This window comes from Mus caroli, unplaced genomic scaffold (assembly GCF_978045245.1).
Source record: "Mus caroli unplaced genomic scaffold, Mus_caroli_1 scaffold_13, whole genome shotgun sequence".
NCBI lineage: Eukaryota > Metazoa > Chordata > Mammalia > Rodentia > Muridae > Mus > Mus caroli.
In genome coordinates, this window is record NW_028227268.1 from 1,230,698 (window position 1) to 1,242,359 (window position 11,662).

The following is an 11,662-nucleotide window of genomic DNA, read 5'->3' on the forward strand; positions in this document are numbered from 1 at the left end:
CAGAGAACATGTGGTTGTGTCCCCAGTACCTCCACCTGCCAAGGCTGGTCCTGTAACCTAAGCATCAGGTAGCCAGGAAGCTGGCTACGCATCTATGATAAATATCACGTATCTACGAAGCTCCCACTCCATTCTTGCTGGTGTCTCTGGTTCATGAGAAGCAACACTAGACATAAAAGTTCTCTTTAATAAATGATCTGTTGCAATCAGTCAATCAATTTGGGTGAGCTGGGCATGGTGGCACAGGTACACACTTTTAATCTGAGGCAGAGGCAGATGGATCACTGAGTTCAAGGCCAACCTGGTCAGGCCAACAGGTGCCAGGGCTGTCACACAGGGAAACTATCAAAAAACAAAAAAAAAACAATCTGGTTGTGGTGATGCACACCTATAATCTCAGCACTCATTGTGTGGAAGTAGGAGAATGCAAAGCTTCATAGTGGGTTTAAAACCATCCTGGTACACGAGCCCCTATTTCTGGATAACCAGTGTCCCAATTGTATACCCTTCTCCTGAATGTAGCTTTACTTGACATATATTCCTGCCCACCTTTTCTGACTCATTGGTAGTGGTGTATGTGTGTTTGTGAGAGAGATCCCGTGTGTGTGTGTGTGTGTGTGTGTGTGTGTGTGTTCATGTGTGTGTGGATTCATTCGTGTTCACCTGTGCATGTACATGAGGTTGATATTGGCTGTCATCTTCAGTTGATCAGCACATTATTTTTGAGATGGGGTCTCTTAAGCAGACCCTAAGCATGGTGGTACACATTTTACACATTTCAGCCAGACTGGATGCTAGGGAACGACTACCCCCTCCCTCCTCCCACCATCTTTCCCCTGGAGCCTGGGGAGATGATCAGTGCTGCCTCCTCACTCAGCTTCCCCCACCTCTTGCAAGGGATCCCAATGGAGGCCGTTTTTTGCACAAGGACACTCCCATTACACCATCTCCCCATCCCCACTTGTGGATTCCTAGGGGCAGATGGTGAAAGAATCGGATTCCTTTTCATGCTAATTCCTAAGCAGTGACAGTACTGTGAGTCTCACTGGCCTATGTAGATCCCAGATGCTCTCAAAGCTTAGCTTTGCATGCCCCCCAGTCCCCCCACCAAAAAAAAAACCTACTTGGGAAGTGCCTTTGGAAAATCTACATCTACACAGCTGGCTCCTCTTTGACAGTTGTGTGTATGACAAGGTTTCTTGAATAGTTTGTTTTCATCCAAAGAGCAAGCTACCCAGGATTACCCAGAGCTCTACACCAAATTTCCACAGTGCTCAGGGAAGGTGCATCAATGGGCTGAACTGATCCTGAGAAAACTTAACAACAATAAACAAACAAACAAACAGAGGAAAAGGTCGATTTTCTCTGTAGAAGCCAAACTCTGTGCTTGGACTGTCCAGAGTGTGCAGCTATCCCATGCCCTTTCAGTCAGTAATATTTGTATAGGTTCTCTGGAGATTTCATATCATATACCGCTATTACATTCATTTCCCAGTCCTTCCCTGTTTTGCCCCCGGCCCTTGTTACTCCCCCCTCTCCCCCCCAAAAAAGTCCAATTTGTGTTATCTGTATATTCACTTGGTCAAGTTGAAGGCTCTGCACGACATCTTTGTATCTTTGGGTCTCTCTGGGTGACTAGCCATGCACTCTTGTCTAGTTTTTGGCTATGGTTACACATTTTCTAACAGTTTTCTACTTTGATCCAGGCATTCCTGCTGTTCAGATATTCTGGGAAGAGACTTGAGTCTCAGACTTGAGCCCCTGGTGGTCTGCTAACTACAATGGAGCATAGTAGAAGAAAGGCCAAAGGGGAGTATACATCTCAAGAGCAGGAGTAGAGTCTGGAGAAAGGCAGCAATTTGCACAGCAGGAAGTGGTAGCTAGGATATTGGCTGCTGCTATTGCCCCTGAACTCAGCTCAGGTTCAGCTCCCGTCATGGCAGGCACATAGACAGCAGGGGGCGCTGCAGCACAGAATGAGAGCCTCTGGCACATGGCATGCATACAGAAGGTAGGGGGCGCTGCAGTGCAGAGCGAGAGCCTCTGGCTCTGACCAGTAAGAATGACTGCAGTCCCAGTCCTTCCAGTACTGGGGCTGGGTTGGCCTCTAGAAAGTCCTCGAAGCACTTTAATGTCTCCTTTGTAGAGTAAACAAAAGTAATCCATGGACAGGAGCCTGCCGAGTTTTGTGTATGTGTGTTTCCTAGCAACGATGATAGTAACTCAATGTTCTACTTAGTGGACACAACTGACTTATGCACACTCTCACAGTTAGTACCCCCATATTCTACGGAGTGCATTGACATCACAAGGAAAGATTTAAGCACCAGGTGCTCAGAACACAGGTTTTGTGGGACCTACAGTGTGAGCTCACCCAACAGAGAACCCAAGAGAAAGGGGATGAGCCCTACTCCAGCCAACACCCTCTTGGTCCCAGTGAGGTGTTTAGAAATGCAACATCTGTGAGAGATTAAGGAATTCTGGCTCAGGTTCACATCAGGATCTCAGGGTCAGGGCCCCAGGTTGGTCAAAGGCTGAGGTTGAGTTCAAACCTGCTGAGGAAAAGCCATAACTGGTTAGTGGTACGACGGTTGGGTTGTTTGTTTGTTTGTTTGTTTGTTTGTTTTTCGAGGCAGGGTTTCTCTGTATAGCCCTGGCTGTCCTGGAATTCACTTTGTAGACCAGGCTGGCCTCGAACTCAGAAATCTGTCTGCCTCTGCCTCCCAAGCACTGGGATTAAAGGCATGCACCACCACTGCCTGGCACATGATGGTTGTTAAGGACACAGATATGATAGACACAGAAGTGGTGGTGGGAGCTAGGGAATCCTCAGTGTCACTTAAAGGGTTAGTCAAGGGCTGGTGTGATGGCTCAGTGAATAAATAGGTGTTTGCCACCAAGCTACATTACCCTGAGTTCAGTCCCTGGGGGCCTGCATATTGAATGAAGAGAACTAACTCTCAGAAGTTGCCCTTCCGACTCCACAGGACAGACAGACAAAATAAAAATTTAATACAAATATTTTTTAAAAGATATGTAGCCAGGCGATTGTGACATACACCTTTAATCCCAGCACACTCTCCCAGGGAAGAAAAGGCAGGAAGATCTCTCTGAGTTCGAGACTAGGAAAGTGGTAGGAACCCATTGCTGATTTGGATGGGGTCTGTTCACTTATGTGGCTGTCACCCTAAAGGCGTGATTTCTCCTGGCCAGGGTGAGAAAGGTTTGTTACTAGGGTTTTCAGGCAAAGGCTGGCCGTGGAAATCCCAACAGGCCAAGTCTGTGTATCTTCAGTGCACTACAGAGCCAGTTCTAGGACAGCCAGGGCTACACAGAGAAACCCTGTCTTGGGGGGCAGGACGGGGGGAGAAATAAAACAAAGTGGAAATAGCTCTTAAACATATCATATGATATGTAGTGTATGTGGGGGAGGGGCACACATGCACAGATGCACAGAGGTGTGTGTGTGTGCGCGCACGTATGCGTGTCTGAGTGTGCATGTATGTGCGTGCGTGGGGGGAGGTTGTTTAAATCTCCCTTCTCTCCTTTACCTCATTCCTTGGCTCTGTAGTGCACTGAAGATACACAGACTTGACCTGTTAGGATTTCCACGACCAGCCTTTGCCTAAAAACCCTAGTAACAAACTTTTATGACCCTGGCCAGGAAATCATGCCTTGGAGGTGACAGCCACACAAGTGAACAGACCCCAGCCAAATCAGCAGTGGGTTCCCACCACTTACCTGCCAGCCAGCACTCATAGGCCCTGGAGAAAGGTTTTTGTTGTTGTTGTTTTTGAGACAGGGCTTCTTTGTGTAACAGTCCTGACTGTCCTGGAATTCACCTTGTAGACCAGTCTGGCCTCAAATTCACAGAGATCCACCTGCTCTCTGCCTCCCAAGTGCTGCAATTAAGGACGTAGGACACGTCCAAGAGACCACGCCCCGTGAGATTTATTTTTGTTTTTTGGTGTGGGTAAGTTTGCTCTGTACATCATAGAATGCAGTGACTGCAGAGGCCAGAAGGCATCAGATCCCCTGGAACTGGAGTTACAGATGGTTGTAGCATCTGTAGCACGTGGGTTCTAGAAATTTAACTCAAGTCTTCTGCAAAGAGCAGTCAGTGCTTCTAACCACTGAGTCATCTCTCCAGCCCCTGGCAGAGAAAGTTGAAATTTTGTAGGGACCGTGACCTGTTTTTAATTTCTTTGTTGTATAGGCATTTCAAACTATTTTAGGTTTAGGTCATTTGTTTTTAGACAGGAAATTTGGAATCCAAAAAGTAAGAAAGCTCAAGATACCTTAAGGGGCTAGGTGTCGTGCGATCTCTGTGTTAATCTAAGAGCCCTGGGAATTACTGGATGTGCTATCATGGTGCCCCTAAGGGCGAATCCCAGCTGATTGGTCCTCTATGAACCTCTGATTCAGTAGACAGTCATGGGAGTGAGTTAAGGGTGCTGTTGGGTGTGTCAAGGACCCAGCCTCAGCCCAAGGAAGCAGCAAGGCCTTATCCCTGGTCTGAGAGACTGCAAAGCCTTCTTCTGGCCTGATTGGGAATGTTGACAGTGTTTACAAAAAGTGTTCATTGTAGCTGTCTGCACCTTGTGTGACCACCTTAACATGGCTCTCCTACAGAGATTAGCTAAACTGCCTCCTTGTTCAGCTGGATACAATAACCAGCCTCCCTTATTGGAGTCTATGTAACAAGTGCACTGAGATGCTGCTGAGCTGTGGCTTCTTCACCAGGCTTCCCAACCCAGCTTTTCTGTTTACACACATTTGTCATTTCTTGATTTTCTTACTGCCCCTAGGCAGCATTTCAGGATCCAAGCTGTGCAAGGATACAACAATAGACAAAGGATAATTTACCTAAGCGTGGACTCTGAATTGTCATTACCATTTCCATGTATGTGTGCATAGCTGTCTGTTAGTTTGTATCTGTGACATAGCTGTTAGTCCATATCTGTGAGGTAGCTGCCTGTTAGTCTACATCTGTGATGTAGCTGATGGGGGTGGAAACAATATGACAGCTGCAACTGCTGTCTCATTAGAGGTTTAGCTACTGAGAATGTCCAGGGCTCTGAAAAGAAACAGTTGCTCCCCCAGCCCATGCTGGGTGACTCTAGAAGGCTAGGGCACTAAAGGAAGCATTGGGGGCACCAGGGGCCTCACGACAAGCAGTAATTTTGTATGGAGCCACAAAAGAAAATGTATCTGTTCCTGGCTTGGCAGGAAATCCAGCAACTTGTCTATGAATGTGTTTAGCTGATGGAAGGGAGAGTGTGCGGACATGTTTAGTTGATCCCGGGATGCTGTGTGGCATCTCTCAGCCTGGTTTGACCTATTCTACTCTGGGCAAGTGTTGTGCACAGTATGTTACAAATGTAGGGGGGTGGCAAGATGGCTTAGTGGTTAAGAGCACGGACTGTTCTTCTGAAGGTCCAGAGTTCAAATTCTAGCAACCACATGGCAGCTCACAACCACCTGTAATGAGATCTGATGCCCTCTTCTGCTGAGTCTGAAGTCAACTACAGTGTACTTATGTATAATAATAAATAAATCTTAAAAAAAAAAGAAATGTAGAAGGACATACTTTTATCTTCCCAAAATATCTGAATATATTAACTGTACAGGAAATTAAACCTAGCAACATGGTTACTCTGGCTGGAATACAGACAGGCCTTTAATCCCAGGAGAGAGAGAGGCAAACAGATCACTGAGTTCAAGGCCAGCCTGGTACAGAGAAAGTTCCAGGTGTAGAAAATCAAGGTGGTTCATGCCTTTAATCTCAGCACACAGGAGTTGGTTGAGAAGCAGTGCAAAGGAGTTGAGTCTGCAGTTCAGTTGGTAGCAGTTAGGTTTGTGGCATCTGGAGGTAGTTTTTCCTGGGACACTTTTACAGAGACAGGTAGCAGAGAGAACAAGCTAAACACAAGTGAAGAAAGAATGAGCCGGAGAATGAGAAGGAGCCAGGAGATTAGAATAGATTGCTAGTTAAAGGCCAAGCAGAGCAATTCAGTGAGAAATTGAGTGTCTTAGAGTTTTACTGCTGTGAACAGACCCCAAGACCAAGACAACTCTTTTTTGTTTGTTTGTTTTTGTTTTTCGATACAGTTTCTCTGTATAGCCCTGGCTGTCCTGGAACTCACTCTGTAGACCAGGCTGGCTTCAAACTCAGAAATTCGCCTGCCTCTGCCTCCCAAGTGCTGGGATTAAAGGTGTGCGCCACCATGCCCGGCTAAGACAACTCTTATAAGGACATTTAATTGGGGCTGGCTTCAGAGGTTCAGAGGTTCAGTCCATTATCATCAAGGTGAACGCAAGGCAGCATTCAGGCAGGCATGGTGCAGGAAGAGCTGAGAGTTCTACATCTTCATCTGAAGGCTGCTAGGATAAGACCTAGTTCCAAGAAGCTAGGAAGAGGGTATTAAAGCCCACACCCACAGTGACACACCTAATCCAACAAGGCCACATGTATCTCGCCAAGGCCACACGTCCTAATAAAGCTACTCCCTGGACCAAGCATATATAAACTATCACACTGTGAGAAGCCAGATTGAATCAGTAGTCATCTGGGAGAGGAGTTTGAGCCAGAAGAGCTAAGTTGAACCAGCCAACCAGAGTTCAGAAAGATCTTGAAAGGGTGAGTTTACTCAACAATGTAAGTCTCAGAGGCTGGAAACACTCTAGGCCCAGATTGGAATGTACAGAGGCTTCCAGGACTAGGCCTAGGTTAGCCAACTGAGTAAATCTCCCAGAGGACAGGTACATCTGCTAATAAAAGTTACTGTAACAATAAACTGGGCATGGTGGCCACGCCTTTAATCCCAGCACTCAGGAGGCAGAGACAGGCAGATTTCTGAGTTGGAGGCCAGCCTGGTCTACAAAGTGAGTTCCAGGACAGTCAGGGCTACACAGAGAAACCCTGTCTCAAAAAAAAAAAAAAAAAAAAGTAACAATAAATTCACAAGCTACATTGGTTTGCTATAATTTACAAGTAATGTCCATTTCTTTTGATGTCTGTTGTCAAACAAAGTTTATCTCATTACTTTTAAGTAATAACTGAGTTGCAGGTTACATTTCACAGAGCTGTGTGTGTATATTCACACATAGGGATGGAGGTTATCAGATGACTACAGAAAAGTTAAAGAAGGGGCTGGTGAGATGGCTCAGCAGTTAAGAGCACTGACTGCTCTTCTAAAGGTCCTGAGTTCAAATCCCAGCAACCACATGGTGGCTCACAACCATCCGTAATGAGATCTGACGCCCTCTTTTGGTGTGTCTGAAGACAACTACAGTGTACTTACATATATAAATAAACAAATCTTTTAAAAAGTAGTTAAAGAAGCTGGAGAGTTCAAAAGTCTTTACTGGAGGCAGAAGAAAATCCAGATATGGAGTTGCTGAATTGGTTAGATAAAAATCAACAAAATAGGCCAGGTGGTGGCAGAACCCTCCTGTAAGTCCCAGTACTCAAGAGGCAGAGGCAGACAGATCTCTGAGTTCAAGGACAGCCAGAGCTACACAGGGAAACCCTGTTTCAACAAACAAACAAAATGTGCTCATAACCACCCATAATGAAATCTGAAGCCCCGTTCTGGTGCATCTGAAGACAGCTAGAGTGCACTTATGTATAATAAATAATAAGTGAGCAGAGGTCCTAAATACAATTCCCAGCCACCACATGAAGGCTCACAATCTGTACAGCTACAGTGTACTCATATACATAAAAATAAATACATAAATCTTAAAAAAAAAAAAAAAAAGCAAGAGGAAAGAAAAAAAAACCAACAAATGGGTTCCCAGAACCGACATAGTGGCTCACAGCCATCCACAATTCCAGGTCCAGAGGCTCTGATGCCATCTGACTTCTGAGAGCACCAGGCTTGCAAGTTGTACACAGATATATGTGCACAAAACACCCATACAAATAAAACCAGTTTTGTTTCATTTTGAGGTCTCTGTGTAGTCCTGGTTGTCCTAGAACTCAGCAGGCTGGCTTGAACCCACAAAGATCCTTTTCCCCCTGAGTTCTGGGAGAAAGGCATACACCACCATGCCCAGCAGAGATCTGCCTGCCTCTACCTCCCAAGTGCTGGGATTAAAGGCCTGCACCACCACTGCTTCCCTTGGGTTGCTTTCTTGTAGAACCAAGGACCACTGGCCCCGGGATGGCACCACAATGGGCTGTTCCCTCCCCTATCAATCACTCATTAGGGAAATACTAGTCTTACAGCTGGATCTCATGGAGGCATTTTCTCATCTGAGGCTCCTTCCTCTCTGATGACTCTAGCCCGGGTCAAGTTGCCATAGGAGCAGCCAGGACAAAGGTTGACTAAGCAGACTCCACTCTCTGTAGTTGGATCAATCCCGTGCACTTTGAGAAACCACTTCCTTGTGTAAGGGGATCCTTGTGTTACTCCTACTTCTGTTCAGCCACTAACCCTGACAAACAGTTGGACATATTGTTTGACTGTATACCCCTCCTTTTTAAAGAGCCAACTGTCTGGATCCCAATCCCAGGTCATGCAGGGCCACCATAAACCTGGGGTTTCCAGGCCATGGTCACTGACAAAGGCCTGGAGGAGGTGATAGACAAGAGGCAGCAGCAGGATCCAAAGGGGGAATTAAGGGCACCTATGTAATCTCTCCACCCAGGCATTCTGCACAAAATACTGGGCCGTGTAAATGCATAGATGACCATACAACACTGCTTCCTCAGTGCACCAGGTGTGTGCTTTCAGGGTTTGGGATACTGTACTGGCTGGGTCTGTGTATCAACTTGACACAGCTGGAGTTATCACAGAGAAAGGAGCCTCTCTTGAGGAAATGCCTCCATGAGATCCAGCTGTAAGGCATTTTCTCAATTAGTGATCAAGGATGGGAGGGCCCAGCCCATTGTGGGTGATGCCATACCTAGGCTAGTAGTCCTGGGTTCTATAAGAGAGCAGGCTGAGCAAGCCAGGGGATGCAATCCAGTAAGCAGCATCCATCCATGGCCTCTGCATCAGCTCCTGCCTCTAAGTTCCTGCCCTGTGTGAGTTCCTGTCCTGACTTCCTTTGGTGATGAACAGCAACGTGGAAGTGTCAGCTGAATAAACCCTTTCCTCCCCAATTTGTTTCTGGTCATGATGTTTTGTGCAGGACTATAAACCCTGACTAAGACAGAAACTATGGTTATTTCAGCAAATCAGCCCAACCTAGCTGATATAAAGGATGGGAGATCCTAGATCTGAGGGTGGCGATCGATGTGGGGTAGATCCACAGGGTGGAAGCAGAGCTGATGAGCTGGGTTGAAGGCAGGGGTGTGGTGTGAGGGTGGATCTAGGGAAGTCTCCTTAGGTCTGTAGGTGCCATCTGGGCAGTCTAGGAGGCCAGGTAGCCAGCATCCACCAGGATGCCACCACCACTGGTAGAGGCACTTCTGTCGCTGAGCAGGAAGAGGATGCTGTTGACAACGTCTTCAACCTCTGCAGGAGAACAGACCAGTCAAGGCTCTCCCTTGCTTGGCTGCTGGCAAACCGCACAGTTCCCCTCACCCACTGTCCCCAGCTGACCTGCGAACTTCCTCAGTGGGTGGCGCTCCTTGAGCTTCCTGGCAAACTCAGGGTCTGCAGAGACTTTCTTGCCCATGTCAGTCAGCACCACAGTGGGGTTTACGGCGTTTACCCGGATCTGGGGCCAGAAGCCACAGCTGGTGGCATGGCTGAGGAGCGAGCCCTACCTGCACAGCTCAGGACTCGCCCCCGGGACCGGTCTGATGAGCTTGCTTACTCTGTCCAAATGAACCCTGAGCCCAGTGCTCAGAGCCTTCTATAGTCCTCAGGCCTCACCTTCAACCCCCAGCCCTGCCCCAGGTGCCCATCGTCTGTCCCTCAGGTGTGGCCTGGCCCCCTGTGCCTACCTTGTGTGGCCCCAGTTCCATGGCCATGGCTTTGGTCAACATAGTTAATTTGCCCTTGGTGGAGCCTGTGGATGTGTGTGAGTGTTGAGGACCCCTCAGTTATTCAGTCCTCCTTCTGGGAGGACCACACAGAACCTACTCCTGTTCCTACCACAATGCACTCACAGTAGGTGGTCAGGTCAGGATAGATGACATAGGCCACCATGCTGGAGATGTTAACAATGGATCCTGCCACTCCTCGGTTAATGCCTCTGGCTACCATCTGGAAGTCAAGAGTTTTGTGCAAACATATGCATTATCCCACCCCAGCCTCTCCAGGTTTGCAACTGGGCCACAGCCCTCCTGTCTCCTCACCTGAGACACCTGCAGAACAGCACACACATTCACATTGAAGGACCTAGCAGAAGGGGAACATCAGCTTACTGAACCACCCATCTTCAGCGACCCTCCCCAGCCTGCCCGCTCTCCCTGAGGGCCCATCTGTCAAAGATCTCCTTTGTAGACTCTATAAAAGGCTGCATGAGCATCACCCCTGTGCTGTTCACCAGCAAGTCCACAGGGCCGATACCACCCAGCTCCTTCTCTGTGACCTCCTAGTCACCCAGGTCCACACACAGACTCTATCCCAGGACACTGTGGGGGACATTGGTGGCCTGAGACATTGTCTCAGCCAGCTTCTAATGTATTCTTGAGGGTGGAGAACAGGCCCCGACCATGGCAGTCTCTGTGCCTTACCTCTTTGAAAGACTGACCAGGTCTGCGTTGGTCCGAGTCAAAGCCACCACTTTGGCTCCCGAGGCATGCAGGGCCTTCACAGTGCACTGTCCATTCCGTGTAGGAGAATGGTGGAACAAGGGCCTTGTAGGTCTGGTTACAGAAGGATCTGGGTCCCGGAAGGGAGTAAAGACTTGCTCCAAGCAGCGCAAGTGTGCTGACCAAAAGGCTGTAAGCCAGGGTGAGGTAGGACTATCCCTTGTCAGAGGCCAGACAGACTGGTATCAGGTCAAAGAAGACAGTCCCCTCATGCTCATGATGGTGTCCCAGAGAAGGGTGACTGGTGCCCATCTTCCCAGCCTGGATCTAGGAACTGTCTTGATGCCGAGCTCAGCTCGTCCTTCAGAGTGGAGCACGTGGTAGCCAAGGAGAGGCTGGCAATCTGACCTGGTGGGCAACAGGTCTCTGGCCAGGGGACAGTGCTGAGGCTGGCCTCCTTCCTCTCTCCAGTCCAACTCCCCACAAGCTCACACTCACCTTTCCTCACTCACCTCACTTCCCTGCTCACACTCACCTTTCCTGCTCACACTCATCCTACTTCCTTGCTCACACTCCCTCCACTTTCCTGCTCACACTCACGTCACTTCCCCGCTCACACTCACCTCACTTCCCTGCTCACATTCATCTTACTTCCCCGCTCACACTCACCTCACTTCCCTGTTCACATTCATCTTACTTCCCCGCTCACACTCACCTTTCCCTGCCCCTGTCACCAGGGCCCTCAGCCCACTGGAATTCAGCTTCATGCTGCTGACACCAGTGTCCTCCTGCAGTAAGGGGAAGGTTAAGGTTGTTAAGATGGAACTGGTGAGTGGGGCAGGGTTGGGGCAGACGCCTTGCTCCTCAGAAGTGCCAATCAGCTGCTCGTGCTGGGACTTAAAGAGCCAAATGAGAGCTGGGCGGTGGTGGTGCATGCCTTTAATCCCAGCACTCAGGAGGCAGAGGCAGGCAGATTTCTGAGTTCGAGGCCAGCCTGGTCTACAGAGT

At 48.4% G+C, this 11,662-nt stretch overlaps 1 protein-coding gene across 1 annotated transcript; it reads right to left on the bottom strand.

The window, feature by feature from the left end:
- Positions 1–9,351: 9,351 nt before the first annotated feature.
- Positions 9,352–11,436, bottom strand: LOC110306007 (carbonyl reductase [NADPH] 2-like). The gene is given in 9 exon segments (XM_021178197.2): positions 9,352–9,467; positions 9,555–9,672; positions 9,902–9,966; positions 10,067–10,163; positions 10,256–10,301; positions 10,385–10,534; positions 10,637–10,722; positions 11,190–11,194; positions 11,370–11,436. Coding segments are annotated over 9 exon segments (723 nt in total). The 5' UTR covers positions 11,422–11,436; the 3' UTR covers positions 9,352–9,363.
- Between the last annotated feature and the right edge of the window lie 226 nt (positions 11,437–11,662).